This window comes from Xiphophorus hellerii, chromosome 2 (genome assembly GCF_003331165.1).
Source record: "Xiphophorus hellerii strain 12219 chromosome 2, Xiphophorus_hellerii-4.1, whole genome shotgun sequence".
Taxonomy (NCBI): domain Eukaryota; kingdom Metazoa; phylum Chordata; class Actinopteri; order Cyprinodontiformes; family Poeciliidae; genus Xiphophorus; species Xiphophorus hellerii.
The window spans coordinates 17,305,818-17,322,983 of NC_045673.1; the positions used below are offsets into that span (position 1 = coordinate 17,305,818).

The 17,166-nt window shown below is 39.6% G+C and overlaps 2 protein-coding genes across 2 annotated transcripts in view; one reads left to right on the forward strand and one right to left on the reverse strand.

The window, feature by feature from the left end:
- Positions 1 to 1,474, forward strand: part of cnot2 (CCR4-NOT transcription complex, subunit 2) — a 10,139-nt gene extending 8,665 nt beyond the window's left edge. The window contains exon 15 of the mRNA XM_032585623.1: positions 30 to 1,474. Coding sequence (XP_032441514.1) covers positions 30 to 116 — 87 coding nt within the window. The 3' untranslated portion in view covers positions 117 to 1,474. The remainder of the gene's footprint in view (positions 1 to 29) is intronic.
- washc4 (WASH complex subunit 4) lies at positions 567 to 16,734 on the reverse strand. The gene is given in 35 exon segments (XM_032585677.1): positions 567 to 2,817; positions 2,958 to 3,048; positions 3,319 to 3,515; positions 3,603 to 3,699; positions 3,795 to 3,942; positions 4,083 to 4,169; positions 4,273 to 4,339; positions 4,437 to 4,545; positions 5,175 to 5,309; positions 5,403 to 5,507; positions 5,580 to 5,654; positions 5,743 to 5,897; positions 6,864 to 7,032; positions 8,663 to 8,779; positions 9,029 to 9,129; position 9,431; positions 9,474 to 9,557; positions 9,655 to 9,801; positions 9,955 to 10,062; positions 10,190 to 10,315; positions 11,044 to 11,170; positions 11,251 to 11,411; positions 11,504 to 11,631; positions 11,721 to 11,844; positions 11,933 to 12,053; positions 13,002 to 13,105; positions 13,209 to 13,226; positions 13,228 to 13,252; positions 14,001 to 14,083; positions 14,173 to 14,240; positions 14,337 to 14,382; positions 14,476 to 14,541; positions 14,630 to 14,683; positions 14,761 to 14,900; positions 16,568 to 16,734. Coding segments are annotated over 35 exon segments (3,510 nt in total). The 5' UTR covers positions 16,629 to 16,734; the 3' UTR covers positions 567 to 2,752.
- Between the last annotated feature and the right edge of the window lie 432 nt (positions 16,735 to 17,166).

The following is a 17,166-nucleotide window of genomic DNA, read 5'->3' on the forward strand; positions in this document are numbered from 1 at the left end:
AAGCTTAAAACGTTTCCTGCATCTCTAAGGAATTTCATCTGGAATATGACAAGCTGGAAGAGAGGCCTCACGTGCCGACAACGTTCAACTACAATCCAGCCCAGCAGGCCTTCTAAGGCCCAACCAGTCCAAAGGCTGCAGCTGTTCCTGAACACAGCACTGCTGTCCAGGAGGGGGCGCTGTGACGCACACAGCTGGGGTTTTTATTCCTGGAGGATTTGGCTAACCGACTGCAGGGGTTGTCGACGTCGTCATCAATAAAACTGTCCTGCCTTTCTGAATTTACATTCTGCCCGAAAAACACACTTGTTCCGTTTTTATTCTGTGTTCCCGTTTTTTGTTGTTTTTTTTTCTTGTTTTTTTTCTTTGTCTTTTGAGCAGGGTCTGTGTTATGTTTACGTCTCTGAACCTGAAGCCTGTTTACTACCAGAGAGGAGGACAAAACCGTGTGATGCGGGACTATGACAGAACATAGGTTTCACCTTTTAATTACAGCAAGTGTTCAGAACACAAAACGGTGGGAAAAAAAGAAGCAAAGTTGACATCCTCAAACACAAGTGAAAGGGTGAAAGAAATGCAATGTTTATTGTTGCACTATATTTAGTAATAAAAGAACACAAAATTTGTTTGTGCTTTTTTATAACACTCCCATCACACATTTTCCATCTTTTGTTGTTTTTTTTTTTGTCTCGGATTTGATTTCTGTGTACTTTCCTTCATCGTGTTCCATCAAACTACATCGCTTCCTCTGACTGCTGTAGTTGCTCCACCCGACACTTTTCTGCATCTCTCTCCGTTTGACTTCTGTGCCAGCAAAACATGGACGTAAAACCCTGCAAGGCGACTTCAGTCTCCACAATCGTGGGGAAATCCTCGCAGAGGCGGAACAAATAACACAACTTTGCTCGAGAGCAAGCAAAACACTTTCCAGTCTTTGTTACTATTTTTGTAAAAAAAAAAAAAAAAAGTGTACATTTTGGTTTTTTGCATCACATAAGACTATATGTACGAATGTGTATATATGATTGCTACATATATATATGTCTGTATATATAAATATATATATCTATATGATATCTATTTTGAGAGAAATTTTGCCCTGCCTTGTACCTCGTTTTTTTTATGAGGCGAGCATGGATATGTGGATGTAATGAATTTTCTGAAACTGCTGGACAGGGTGTCATTTTGGCACTGTGGGCACTTACATCAAAGTAATTAATAAAACATCAATAACGGAAAGGCCTAAATCTCACTTTTCCCAGTTCGAAAGGAAAGACAGAAGTGTAAGGAGCGATCTCTGTAGTTGCAGGCCAAAGTAAAAGAAGGGATCCATTTTAATTCAGGCAGTAGTGAACACTATTTCATAGGGAAATGAGAAAACTTGGATTTGCCTAAAAAGAATCGAAACCAGTCTTGTATTTTTTGAAGTCAAAGCTTCTTTCCTTTGTATTAAAGCAGACACGGCTTTCCTGAACCACTGTGTGTTTATTACACATCAATAATTTCCGTGATTTCCCACACCTCAGGAAATGAATTGAGGTCTGCAGTAGCACGTGTGCTGCTCTGATATTTTCATATGGTAGGGAGAAAAGGGGACATACAGGAAGAAATTGTGAAAACTGAAGATGATCTGGTTTGTGCATTTAAACTGAATTTATTTTTAGAGGGACTATATGTCAAATTTAAGCCTGGGAACACATCAAGGTCACTAGAACCTGATCCTGGACCTAATCAAAGATGATGAAGCCACATCATAAATTTAAGGGCAAAAGGAAAAAATATTGAAACCCAACTAAGACCATATTCTTTATATTTATTGAGACATTTCACATTTTAAATGCCTGTTAGCTGAACCTGTGCTACCAGACCTTTGGAGGGGTTCTAACTTTAACCCTAATCCTAGAACAAAGCTCTTAATGCTACCCGCTGATTATAACTTCATGTGCACCATATGCATACGATGCATGAAAAGAATGGGAAACTAAGTAACAGCCATTGTACCTTCCTATGATTTGGAAAGGCATCAAATAAAGGATATTGTGAATATTGGGAGTTACCAGACATCTTACTTGCTGCAAGAAAAACAAATCTAAATTCGAAAAAAAAAAAAGGTTCATTAATTTCAAAACATCTGATCCAAGTTGGTCCAAATGATAGAAAAACTGTGAAGTCATCTGAACTGTGATTTTAAACAATTTCATTAATATCCAGATGACAAAACCAAAACAAGGTAAATGTTTTCCACTCAGACGTGAACAATTTCAGAGAAAGGGCTCAACATTTTCCACCAGGAAAATCTTTTGAGTTATGAAATGGCAAATTTGCATCAGCTGTGGAGTTTACTGTTTGCACATGAATTATCAAAACAAGTACCCAAAGTTTATGAAGGCACATATGATTAATTTATACAATGTATAAAATGCTCAAAGAAACAAACACTTGAAACAAATAATGAAAACTTTCTCTGTAGACATTTCCTCAGTCTGCCGAGGGTGAGACGTAATAAATTGATTTTGTTTTTACCTTAAATTAGTTCAAGTAGTAGCGTAAATGACTCACTGGATGTTTAGAGACACTTCCTGTATTAGCACTTAAAGTACACAGACTTTAGCATAACTGGGATACCAGACAAATCCATTGTTTGGTGAATTTTTCAGTCTTTTGTCCACAAACACACTGAAACAGCTTCAGTGTTTTCTCTGGGATCATTCCTCTACAGAGCTCTCAGGAATAATCCAGAACAGTCTCATGCTTACTTTGAGGACGACTCTGCAGGTGTGGAGCCTTCTGGAGACATTCCCACCTTCCCAGCTTCGTCTGAAGGACAAGAGGGCGAAACAACCTCTGAGATCAACTTTTCACTTCAAAAACGATCTGCAAAGACGAACCCTTGACAGCTGGACGGGTGGTCCAGCATGACGGACAGACTGAGCTGACAACGGCACACCAAGATTTACCTTTCTTCTCCTGGGTTTCCTCAGCTGCGGTTTGGTCGGCTCTGAAGAAGATCCTCGCGCTGCTTAATGAGAAGTAGAGCAGCTCAAACTCCTGCAAAGAAGAGAGAGCTGTAACATTTACGCCAGCAGGGAGAATTTTATTAGCAGAAGCTTTGTAGAATTACAAACAAGTCCACTGTTTATGCCACTTCAGAAGGACAAATGGTTTTATTTAGATGGAACGTGCAGATTTTCATAAGTAAAATATTTGAAAAAAACAAAAACAAACATATTTCTTACTCCTCTGTGTTGGTCCTTCACACAAAATACACTGATGATTACGTGTGGATCACCATTGCTACTCAGAGAGTTTCTTAAACACCTGCAAGTAGACATCCAGCCTCTTCTGGGTGAGATTCATCGTCTGAAGCAGCTTCTCGTCCTGACCGGCGGACTGCACCGTCTGCTCCTTCGCCACCGCGCTCAGCTCTTTCCTGTACTTATCTCGGACCGCTTGGAACCAGTGAAGAGAGTCGAACTCCAGGTACTGGTCCAGCAGCTTCAGGATGTACGCAACACCTAGAAAGAGAGAGAGAAAAAAAAAACATCATCAGCTGATGGCAGCAAAAGAACAGCAGGATGCTTTTACTCTCCGACTGTGCTGACCCATCGCAAAGCCATCGTCTGTGAAGGCAGCTCCGGTTTTGTTCTTCTTGTTGAGTTTCTCTTTACAGCTGATTGAGTGCTCCACAAAATTCACAGTCTGAAAGTGAGATTTTGTTTTTTTGAGGGGTGGTGTTAGAAAGGTTTTTGCATAAAAACGACAGATGTCAGCTTGAAGCATGACGCAGCACTGACCAGCGGCGGTACAATCATGTAGAAGTTCCTCAGGTGCATGTTCTTGGCGCTACGGAACTCGGGGGCAAACACGGCCACCAGCATCTTGAAGTACTCGGTCCCCTCGGCAGAGTTGCTGGTCAGATCGCTCAACACTGAATCCAGGACGCTGGGGAACACAAAATGACCGTGAAAAGCAAGGCTTGAGGATGCTTTCTGTTTATTTAAATGGCTGTGGTGCCACCTGAAGACAAAATACAGAAGTACACCTAGCAGTGAACGTTGGAAACTTTTCACCAAAGCTTCTACCTGGCAGATCTTTGGGTTTCCTCAGAGAGTCCTTCCTCCTTAACAAGCTCCTCAAAGTTGACTATATCTTCCAGGTCAGGGACAAATCTGAAAACGATCAAACACTTTGCTGAAAGCTTGCTTAAAAAAAACAACTAACAAAAAAACTGGGTCCGCACAGATGTGAAAAGATTACTTAAATTTCTTTTACCTGATCGCGCTGCTGCAACAGTGAAGGCCTCCAGAACGGATCATGCGGACGTAGCCCATGGCGTTGCCTGTAAGAAAGTGGTTTTAAAAGGTCACTGCGTTCATCTTCACATGCAAGTTGGAGTTTGTTTTTTGTTTTTTATTATATGATGAAGAAATTCTCACCGATCTGGCTGATGAGTTGTCTGAACTGGTCCAGATAGCTCTGCCCATCAGGAGTGAGGCCGAGCTTTCTGATGCCGCGGTTAAACTTCTCTGCACGCTCAAATGGATACTGCAACACACACACACACACACACACAACAGAAATGTGCGTAAAAACAGAAAGGGAGTAGCACAGAGAGAATTAGAGACCACTTTTTAAAAGTATTTATACTAGTTCAACACTCTTATGCAAATTCAGCATCTTTTCTCTCCGACACCCCGAGATAAAGCCCAGGCAATCCTACTGTTAGAATTATTATGTTTTCTTATCACTCTTACATTAAAAAGTTTTATATTACTAGTTTGTTTTTCATTTAAAGGTTTTAGTGTTCTCATCCTAGAGAGAAAGAACTTGATAAACTGTGTGTAAAGACATAATTAGCCTTTCCCTTGACCTTGAGCATGTTTTTGCAGGTGGGTCTTATCTTCTTGTAATTCTCCTTAGTTGTTGTAAAACTGTTTGTGTGCAGAATTTAGTTTCAAACAGATGAAAACGCAATATGAGGAGGGAAAACCGAGCCTGCACATGAACCTGAATGCATTATCCTCTTGGTGAAACATGATGGTGCCAGACGTTATTCTTCTTCTCCAAAGATGTATGGATACTCTTAGAAAGGCACCAGACTCCCAAAAACATTCCAGAATTCAACATTTCAGGAGTGGATGCACTTTATTGTTCCAAGATACTGACATCCCTACCTTATGGTCAGACTGATCCTTTATCTCCCTGAAAAAGCGGATGTCCTTAATGAGTCTGGACTTGATGTGTTCGTCATACATGAACTGGCTGAAGATGTAAAACTTTTTCCGCAGGAACTGATAGGTAAAATTGACCTGACAGGAGAAGCAAGAAGTTGCTAAATGAAAGAAAAATTTAAGTGGAGACAACAGGGAGAACAGATCCAGATGTGCTTGAGGAAAACTCACTGTGGTGTTCATGATGCCCGTGCCGTGCGTCCGAATCGAGTTTGCGACGTGACGGATGTTGATGGTGTTGAGGTGCTTGTTGTTACTCGCCTTTTCTACGAAGATCTGCAGGGGAAACATCGGTTCAGAGCCCGCAGTGAGCAGGAGCGTCTGCATCTTACGGCGGACGAGTCCTACCTGGTTGTTTAGGTTGTAGAGGTAGCGCGAGACAAAAACGTGAATGTTTCTCATGATCTCCAGAACATCCAAACCCTGAATGAGAGCAGATAGGGTACAGTTAATAAAGTCGTTTATTGACGTCTCCCTTCATCATGAGGTGCGTCGTGACAGCGCTCCGGACCTGCTCCAGAGTCTGGCTGGGCAGGTGCGCCTCTGTCATCGTGAGCCCGTAGCGCTCCGTTGCAAGGTTTCTCATCTCACTGTAGGTGGCCCAGTCATGCAGAGCAACAGTGGTCAGATTGTAGAAAGTTTTATCCAGGTAGTGAGTCACATAGGCTGCAAGACGGTTAAAAAGCAAAAATTAATAATCTTACTTTCCGCAAATCTTTAAAAGAAAGTCAGGGTTGGGCTAACAGTTTTAAGTAAACAGGATTTACTGTTCCAGGGAAAGGCGTTGTTGGTTTGTTTATGGGCAGAAGCGCATTAGTGAACTAAGGTGAGCAAATCAAAAACAATGTATGCATCAGCCGATCACTTTACTGCAATAATGAAAAAGAAAATATTCTTAAATATTACTAAAGTAAAGTTCACATTTTGTTGTGTTGATGAGATTCCACTCTTTCCCGACTCTGGAACGCTTTGAGTTTCCTTTAAACCTTAAATATCCTGGGGGAAAAAATGATCTACTTTACAAATAAGCTATATACTAAAATAGGATTCTAAGTGGAGACACAATTTTTATTGTGAAACTTCTGGGAAAAAAAATAAATAAAAAAATCCTGCCCTTGGTTCAAACCTACAAAAAGAGCATTTTGAATAATAAGAGATGGATTCAACTCTGAGTTCATCTTACAGGTTCCAATCTTAAGCAGAAAAGCAGAATGAGTTGAAGGGGACAGTGACACACACACACACACGCGCACACACACACACAAAAAACAGTTTCAAGAAAGTCCAAAACTCAAGCGCACTTATACACCTTTAGAAAACCACAAACTGAAAAACTTTCAGTGAATTACTATAAGAAGTCTCTTTCTGACCTACAGGTGAAATGGACTGCAGGGCCACAATAATAATCCATAACTTTGGCATAGTTTAATCTCCTGTTGTAAAGTCCATTAGTCAAAAATCTCCAGCCAGGCAGAGATTCTTTAAACAATCAGAGTAAAAAAATCTTGGATGTACGCGAGCGTGTGTTGACCCTGAACTCAATGGAGCAGATTTATGGACACAATGTCAGCAAGACTAAGAAATCTGCCCGTAAAATGAGAAACATGTAGGTGTTTGACAGATTTTCTGCACCTTTGATGTGAATGAAGCGGTTGAAGAATCGGATTGGTTTAACAGAGAAGAAGTGGGCCAAGTCCTTCAAGCCAACTTTAAACGGGTTCCTGTCGTCCAGCTTCAGGTGGGTGTGGACAGAGAGGCGGAGGTCCTTCTCGATCTCCTTACACAGCTTGTTGAGGAGATGCTGCAAAGAGGCGGGAATAACAAACGTCAGTAAAGCTGTGAAAACTGGTGATTTACTAAAAGACAAAGAAGGAAGACATCGGACAGACTGAATATCTCTTTTGCTAAAGCTTGTTTGATGAAGAGATCGCAGTATTTAGGTAAAACGACCTTGAGGTTTAAATCTAAATGTGACTTTTTAAAGCAAACATTCCCAGAAAGCTACAAAAGGCTCACCTCTTTCGAGGGCCAGGGAGAGCAGCCAGAGAGGTCAGATGTTATGCAAATTAACTCTATTTAAGGACAAAGTCTTATGTAATTTGAGTCTCAGCAGAAAAACATAAACAATAACCAATAGTTGGAGAGCATGTTTCTTTTTTTTTGCCCCATTGAGCCTGAATGAGTCTGTCAAAGCTGGAAAAATAATCTAAGACCAGGATGCAAAGACAGAGAACAAATGCAGCTTTATTAAATTCACTTTGCAGGTGGAGAGAGATGAATACAGTCAGACTGTCAGGACAAAACTCTGACTACATCACACAGAATGTCAGATTTTATACACATCTTTTCACACCTAACAGGTGGAGCAAAACAATTCCTGGAAGCTAAAAAGATCAACACGTCTTAGAAGAAAAGGCACGAGGTGAAAGGGCACAAGGCTTTGGTCAAACAGGTAATCAGGCGGAACATCGTGACATTATTCCAACCACAAATCAACCTGTGCACAGAGTGGTCAGCAAAAGTGTGGTTTCCAATAACTGCTTTAATTATTTCGTGCCCTGGGTTCAATAGTTTAAGCCACGGGGTGCGAATACTATTTGTCTTAGTCAGTTGCCAGGTGCAGAGAAGAGCTGCTGCAGAATTGAACTGTCAAAGTGAAAGCCTGAGACAGCCTGCTACTCAGCCTGGTGAGCCTGCTACTCAGGCTGTTTCAGTAGCAGATTGTGGTTAGGCGGTTCCCTGTTTCAACCGCTTCTGGCAGAGAAATGCAGTTTCAGTTCTGTTCCCTGCAGAGAGACGCGGCAGGCTCAGCAGAGAAACATATAAGTAAAATATAAGACCTTTAAATGATTTAATAAACTATTATGATGAAAGTAAACACACTGTGAATAATAATTTTACTCCACAAGTCTGTTTTAGGTTAGCGGTTAACTTACTGTACGAACTAACAACTTTATTCCTGGTTGGCTGAGGTGAAGGTCAGCAGTCGGTCCTCATGAGGACAGAAACTTCACTGATTCTCTAATTGACATAAGAGAATCAGCTCCAAAGAAGCATGTTTCTTTGGAGGTAAAAATGTGATTGGTATTGGTTTATTATTATTATTATGCAGATGACACAGAGATTTAAATTCTCTTCAGTCATGATAACCCTACACCAATAAAACGAAAGTTACGTATGTAACTGACGGTTCTATGAATCCCGGATGACCGCCAGAGGGCCAGCACCTGCCCTCTGGAGGTCAGTAGGGATGAAATAGGAACCTATTCTGACCAATTTAACAGATGCAACAGCTGATTCCAAGTCAGAATACAGACTTTAGCTGGATTCTTGTTTGTTTTAAATACTAAACTAAAATACAAAGAACACAAACTGAAGGCAGTTTATTTAAAACGACATGTTTCCTCCTCATCCATACTCACGCTGCTTACCTCATTGAACACATCCATGATCTCCTTGTCAAAGCACTCCAGCAGCTGGTCACATGACTCCAAGTGTTTAGCATAGAGCATGCATGGCACACTGTCTCTCAGCGCGCTAAACATGTACTGGTCACACCAATTATAAAGAGAAAAGCAGAAGGGGAGTCAACTAACAGAAGCTGGCCTCACATTTCAGATGAACATTATTACTAGCAAGTTAAAATTCCTGCAATTTTTGCCCAAGATGAACAAAAGCGTTTACGGTATCTACAGTCATTATTGTTTCTTTGATTGTCAAGAATCTTAGCTTTCTAATCATATGTATGTGTAATTAGAAAGAGGTTTAAAACGAAGGGGTTTTAAGAGTCTGCTTACATGTATCCGTGCTGCATCCACGGCGTTGTCATACACATTGTCTAGGTAGATGGGAAACACAGCCCTGTGCCAGTACAGGAAACTGCAGTCACACTGGAGTCCTGACCCTGAAAACGAAGGCAAGCATCAGAGAGTAGCATCCTTTTTTGGCACACATTTTGCCTCTGAGCTTTGTAAAAATCAAATAAAAGTGATGAAAAATAAGCTTTACTGATTAAAATAGTATAATGTTCCCTCATTTTCTGGGGAACAAAAAGCACAGTCCATTCATCAAGAATGCTCAAGATAATTTATTTATATTATTTTTTTACTTTTATGGTCTATGTTCAACACGTTTTATTGCTGAAGGAAAAAAGCTTTTTTTTCCAACAAGATTTTAAAAGTTTCTGCTCCTGTTGGAACTCTCCTCCCACCTCGATCCCAGGTGCAACGCGGAAAGAACAGCTCACCTTTCACAAAGCTCACTGATCAAATCCAGCTTCTTCAGCACCACCTGCAGCGGAAGCAGCTCCTCGTCTTTAAAGGTTTTCTAGGTGAAATAGTCAAAAACGAAATGAAAAAATAGCCATTAGAGAATCAGCCTGAAGTGTGTGTGTGTGTATTATGACTAAGATCTTTCAACGTACCAGCTGTGTGCCGACACACAGAGCCAGAGACGCAACCAGGCGTCGCTCCTTTGTGCTCGGCCCACTGAGCGCGTTTTCTGCAAGCACCAAAGACGAAAGGACATCCAGCCGCTGCTCGCTGTACTTCTTATCAGAGATCACCCTTTTCTTTTGGGGGCAGGAGGGTAAATAAAAAATAATTTAAATTAAAGAGCTGAGAAAAAAAAATCCTGTATAACACAGTATTTTACAAACTAAATATGTACAATATTTACATATTTAGTAAATATGTAAAACCATGATGGAGATTTTTGTGCTTACCTTTGCATTGCTGATAGCACTGAGGGCCTGAGACTGGAGCTGCAGAGTGATGAGTGAAACAGAGTCGGCTACGACCATCGACCTCCTGTGAAATGTGTGCTCCACGGCCTGGGAGGAGAGTCACATGGGGAAAAAACTGTCTTGTTTCATCCAGGAGATTCTCCTCATTGCTTAAAGTGACTCGATACAGTAAGACCTCACATTATTTTGACAACTGGAAAACCTGCAGACACACCTTGAGCAACTCAACCAATCGGCAGAGAGCTTTAACAGACGTCTTGGTCATGGGCCGCTGCATGGACATGTACATGTTCATGGTGGTCTTGATGATGGTGCCGATGCTGTAAGCGTACAGGATGCCCTGTGGGAAAAGGATAGTACTTACACCGTCAAGTGGATTTCAAATAACAACGAAGGTCTTCAATCATTCTCAGCTGCTTTCAGACTAAAAGATAGAGCTGTGTTTGGCATTTTTCAGTGAACTTTTTTGTTGAGTAATTTCATGCTCTGTAGTTTTGAAACTGAAATGGAGCGCATGTTTGTTGTTACTATTATTTGACTTGCCAAATTATCATCAAATCTTGTTTAATAAACAAGGTGTGTGTTCTGGTTACAGGAATAGGAAGTGATTTCACACAAACCTTTTGAAAGGATACAGTATTGAATTAACCCAACGTTCCCTGCCACATTCCAATGTTAGGGTTATAACTGGTTCAGAAAATGTGCTTAAAAATATTTCTTTTGTGTCTAAAAAACCTGAGTCAAAAGTGTTAATTCTGTCAAAAGCAAAGTTAAAAGCAGAACAAAGCAGAGAGGCAAACCCATGATTGACTGACCTGGTATTTGGAAACCCTTCCTCTGTAGCATTATGAGGCTCCTTTCCTTCTTCTTTAACTCTTCTTTTAAGTTTTCATATACCATTATTAATTACATAAAAACTTAACTGGGTATTGCCCATCTGCTGTCTGTGATTTCTAAACACCACCACTAAATATGCATCCAGATTGACCATGATGGACAGATAGTTCAACTAACAATCAAAAAAAAACTTCACAAAACCTGAAAACGCGAGCTTAGCTGAGAGCCTACCTGCACAAATACATTACATCTGCTGTTGAGGTCCTCAGCCAGTTTGTCACTTTTATTCTCCTTGGACAGAATGGACTCCATCTTCATCATCCACGAAGTTACAAAAACGTAGTAAGACTGGACATCCCTGAATAAAATGGCACCTACGTGTCAGACTATATTCGTTACAAAAGCTTCTTATTGTGAATGAATGTTACTTGTGCTAACTTTGTTAACGTTTGAGCCCTTTGCTGCAGGTAGGTGTCTCTCTGTGCTTTCATCGTCTGGAGACTCTTCTTGTCCATCAGTTTGGCAGCAGCCGGGACTTTAACGGTGAGGAAGGCGTCGGGAAACCAGATGATATTTGCAATCAGAGTGACAGCAGGAACCTACAAGAGATAAAAAGACGGAGAAATAGGTGAAGAAAATACTTTAAAAACGATGAGGAGATGTTATTTAATCAAGCTAAGAACACGTCTACCTTTTTACAGATGTCAAGCAATGCTTTGTAGAGTTTTTTGTCGACACTTCTGAAAATATGAAAGTGCAGGACAAAGAGACCGCAGACTGCAGCGTACTTATCCCTCTGGTCAATTTCTGAAGGCTCGCCTTAAAAGTGAAGATAAATAAAACTTTGCTCAAAATGAAACCAGGTGAGAGGACAGGGATGATTTATCCTGAGACAAAGGGACACTAACCAATTTTGGACTCCACATTCGTGAAGATGGAGCGAATGTTGAAGGCGAACTCCTCGGCAAAGGAACTGTTTTTGGAGACAGCGACCCCCTCGGCCGGGTCATCAAATCTCTGCTCCACACAGGCCTGTCGAACATTGGGAGGTTAACGTTGCTCAAAGGAACTCTGGATCATGAAGGCAATAAATCTGCTGGCAGGACGGGAATAAAAGCACCTGCATTATCATGCCATCCAGCAGCTGCCCCTCCAGCTTCAACAGGAGCTTCTCAAAGGGCTTCAGCTTTTCTTCAGGAATGGAAAATTTTCCAGGGTTGTGATGAACAGACTTCAGTAACCTACATATATGCACAAGATATGTTAAATATGTTCAATCAAGGTAAGGTGATTACAGTGTTTAGTAACTGTGCAGAATGTCTAAAACCTCTAACTTACTTAAATAACATTTGCATTTTTGATAACCTTCACAAACAGCTTTCAGCCATTTGTAAAAGTGAATTAAGGGATTCAGTTATGGAAAATGATAGTAGTTTGTAGTTTATTAGACATGTTTTGACCATGAAAGTTTGGCAAGCTTATAGGGGTAAAACTAACTACACTTTTCATTCATTGATGCTTTCAACACAAAAGTTTTTGGGTCGCACAGCAGTGCAGTTGTTAGAACAGAAAGATGCCATCTTTCTGCTTTGCTTTGCAGAAAGACGGCCAAGCGTCTTTCTGCATGAATTGGTTCTCAACATGTCTACTTTGAGTAAGAGTCAGTGGATGTGTGTGGTCCAACAATTGACTAAATTAAAAGTGAAGTGGTTTATAAAGGAGAAAATCTAGCATTCTTTTATTTAAAGCTTGTGGAAGAATGCTAATGTTTTTGGCATTAGAAAGCATTTTCCTGTCAGAAGGAGGAGTAATAGCTTTGTTTTGTCTGGAAAACCAAGTAAGCCGTCCAAGAATAACTTGGCAAACTGTGGAAAGATTAATCAAGGTACAGTTTTAAACACTGCAGGATGTTTTGACATCCTGTAGCTGTGGTGATATCTGCATGATTCCAGGAATCTTTGCTAAGAGTCCAGTGTGAAGCTTGCCAGTGGACTTGCGTAAATCATAGAGTCAAACAGGATTGGTTAAAACTTTCCCACACTTTTTTTTTTTTTTTAAATAGCCATGTATCAGGACTTGGGGGATTTTTTTGGCTAGAAATTGTATTGCACACATATGTGCAATTAAGTTCCCTGTGTTTGGTCGAGAAGAGGGAAAGTTGTTTGCACATTTTATGTGCGTGTATTGACCTTTTATACATCTTCCAGTGATCTTTCAGGGTAGCGTGATTTTCCATAATCTCATCAAGCGTCATCAGTACCACTAGGAGCTCCCCCAGGTGCTCATAAACCACCTGTAGGAGGAATGCAGAGAAGACACAGGAGGAGATGAAGGCCAAGTTAAAAAAAATAAAAATGAAAAAAATAATTAAATAAAAACAATAAAAGAAAACCAACCTGGAAATGGACACCAGATTGATTCAATGATTTTTGTTGCACCCCTAAAGTACGACAACAAACATTTAGCACATTACTATTTTTTTTAAGCCAGCAAAGCATGAAAGAACATTTTAACAGCAAGCAAAACGCAATGGTGACAGGATTGGACTTAATTTATTTTAAAATTTATGTGCAATTGGAATGATTGATGTTTGGCACCGATTATTATCATTTTAAGAACTAAGAATGCTATAGAAACTACATTGACCCATCATCCAGATGTACAGCATGACCACAAAGAAATACAACCCCTGGGTAATGAAATATTTTCTAGATTACTTAAGAATAGTTTGCTACTGTATAAAATATTTCTATGATCTTTTCAGGGAAACATCTTAAAAATAAAAAATGAAATGGACTGCTGATGTTGAGAGAGATTTCTTGGTTTGAAGGGTGTAAAGGATGGATTTATACACTTCATAATAACAGGTTGTGATTTCAGCTGAAGTGAAAAATATTCTTTAACAGAAACAAATGCTTGACAAAAATGTTCAAAAAGTTTCAATACGTTTGCAAGAAAACCCCCCCCATCAAAACAGAACATTTTACATAATCAAAAGATTTTTTCTGCCACATATGGATGACAGAAAATCTAAATAATCTCATCCAAAATAAGTAATCCATTTATTAATGTCTCCATCATAGCAGAGCTGTTTGTTATGGTGTTAAGTCCTAAAAGCCTCCCTTGGCAACAAGCTCATTAAATCTGATCTAAGACATTTTGTTTAGTGTTTGACCTGTGGAGCTTACTTGCTGCTGTTGTAGAGGGCAGCCAGCTGATGAATGATGCTGACCACCACTTCATAACATCTGGAAACAAAGCAGGACAGCTCCTATAGAAGGAACGAAAGATAATAAGTAAAGAAAACAAAACTAAAAATGAACAAAGTTTATTAGATCAAGTATAATATGCACAAATCACCTGTAGGAATGAAATAAATCTGCCCATTTGAATCTGCGACTCGCCTTCAAGAACACTGGTTTCACACACTGTAATAAAAAAAAAAACAGCACAGCACATGCTGCAGCCTTATTTTCACCTATAATAGGGAAATTGTCTACAAATAATAAGAGCTGATACTCTACCTCCCTCTCCATAGAACAATAAGCCATTATAAAATTTGGTTTCTGCCTGGAAATGAAAGCATTAGTGTCCCAGAGAGCAAACACACATAGACCAGAGTAATCCAATAGAAGAGAAGAGTCTTTTGTTTTTAGTGCTTACCTCATATTTTAGCTTCTTCACTTCACCACACAGAGCAGCATAAACTGTTATAACTTTATTCAAGACCTGCATGCAACACAGGTGGTTAGCTTCATACCACAGTGCAAATGCTTATTTATTTGATTTATTAAAAAAAAAACATTGATTGTTTTACCTTGTTGTCTGTTTTAATTAACTCTAATAAAGAGGTCTGCTCATATGGGAGAAGCTGAAAAAAAATCAAAGAAAAGCGTGAGTTTAGTTTCTGTAATTTTCTCCTTTTCAGGTAAACGTGCAGCCACTTACTTTTAGAGCGATGGGGTCCAGAGTGAAGTCCCACACATCTCCAATAGAGTCGTCCAGAGCCTCTTCAATGCCCTTCAGCTGAGAGGTGTATTCTTCCAGAAACTTGCTGTAGTTCTTCAGTTGAACCTCCGTGTGGATTTCTGTTAAATAAGAAGAATAACAAGTCCATTCATGAAAGTGCATTTGATTGCTTTTAGTAAGCAAAATGAAAAATGTACTTATGTGGCCTTGTCACATTCTTATGACAAATGCAATTTGAGTCTAGTAGTTGAGCAGTAGCTCTAAATAGTTTTTGAAGGCATAAATATAAGGTGTCAAATATTTACAATTAATGTGGTTTGTACAGACTGTTGCGTTGTGCTAACAGACTGTACTTCTAATGAAACAAAATACAACCGTAGGCTAGATTCAGACTGCTGCACTGTGTTTATAATTTCATTAATTACTACTACTACTAATAATAATAAATCTAATTTCAGTCCTGAGACTAAAACTGAAAATGTTGTCAAAGAGTTCATCGTATGGGATGGGGTAGATTAAGATAAGTCATGTCTATATACAGTACAGACCAAACGTTTGGACACACCTTCTAATTCAATGGGTTTTCTTTATTTTCATGACTATTTATAAGGCAAGAAATCCCACTTATTAACCTGACAGGGCACACCTATGAAGTGAAAACCATTTCAGGTGACTACCTCTTGAAGCTCATCAAGAAAATGCAGAGTGTGTGCAAAGCAGTAATCACAGCAAAAGGTTGCTACTTTGAAGAAACTAGAATATAAGGGGTATTTTCAGTTGTTTTACACTTTTTTGTTTAGTGCATATTTCCACATGTGTTATTCATAGTTTTGGTGCCTTCAGTGTGAATCTACAATGTCAATAGTCATGAAAATAAAGGAAACTCATTGAATTAAAAGGTGTGTCCAAACTTTTGGTCTGTACTGTATGTATATATTTTTTTTGTTTGTTTTTTTTCAATGCTCATCAGTGGAGATGCATTTGGACAAGTTGCAGCAGAAAGAAATGGAGCAACTTCAAACAGGTGTGGACAATGACTTTTATTCCTGTTTTTTGTGGGTCTTAGTTTTACATAAGCTGGGATCTCTGTTGAATTTGATATCAGGAATTTTAGCTGCAAGACGCTATTTTCCTCTAATCAAGAAATCAACTCAGTCTCACTTGACGCCATTACTAACATTCAAATGTTGCTTGTTAATATTTTTCCATCACTTGACCTAGGTAACAAATGAAAAAAAAAGAGATGAATACCCTATTTAAGGAAGAAACATTTCATGCAGTAATAGGAGGACACTGTAGGGACTATTAGATACAGATTCTGGCATGGACGGATTAAAAACATCTCTCCTTCGCTGTACTCTTGAATGCACTTTCACGTTGAGTAAACATAGACATCGAAAGTTTTATAGGTGGAATCAGTAATCACTAATTAAATCACACATGATTACTAAGTGTTAATGTGACTAAATTAAATGGGCTTAACGTGATCATAACTGTCAAACTGTCAGTTTTCCCTGGGGGTTAGCTAACGTAGCTAGCTTTCAATTCCACTCATTTACACACCAATTTCACGCGTACACACTGCTTTTGCTCAAACCAATCAACACATCTTATATGTATCTATTTGAAAAGTTGATACTTCAACTAAACTGCAGAAGGGTTTTCTCTATTGGGAGCACAGTGGCTCAGCATTTGGCTAGCAGCATAAGCTAACACTGGAAGCAAACAGCAGCTTCAGTTCCGCTCCTCCTTCTCTCTGGACGCTCGGCCAGCATGGAGGACTTACTCTGAGAACCGTCGTCAAAACGGTCAAACTCCCAGTCAGGTGCGATGGTTTCCACTGCCATGTCTCCAGAACAGATCCCCCACAAGATCTAAACTCGGTTCTGTTATGAAGTAGGGCTACAAGATCCCATGATGGACCTTGTGATTTTGGTCGCTAGTGCTACTGGGAAATTGAGTTCAGTGAAGTCGCCACTTCTTGTCTTGAGTCCCGAAGTCGTCACGATGAAAGTACTCTGGGGTCAAAAACATTTATACTTTTTGTATTATTATTATCCAGTTTTTTTTTACTAACCGCCAATAAATTTCAAGAAGAAGAATTATTTTTATCTATAGAACACAACCGGTTTTCATTTTAACACACTATAACCCCCAGTTATAGTGTGTTATACTATAACTGGGGGTTATAGTTTAACACACTATAAACTATAATAGTGTTATATAGTGCGCTATAATAGCGTTTGTTAAGTGCCACTTGTGAGGTGCTTAACAAGTTCAGGGTTATCTCAGGTACGGAGGACACCTTTAGTTAATTAGCTGTATTTAGAAGGCCTGTGTATTTTCTGCATATAAGAAGAGCCTTTTTCTCAAGTTATTGTTTTC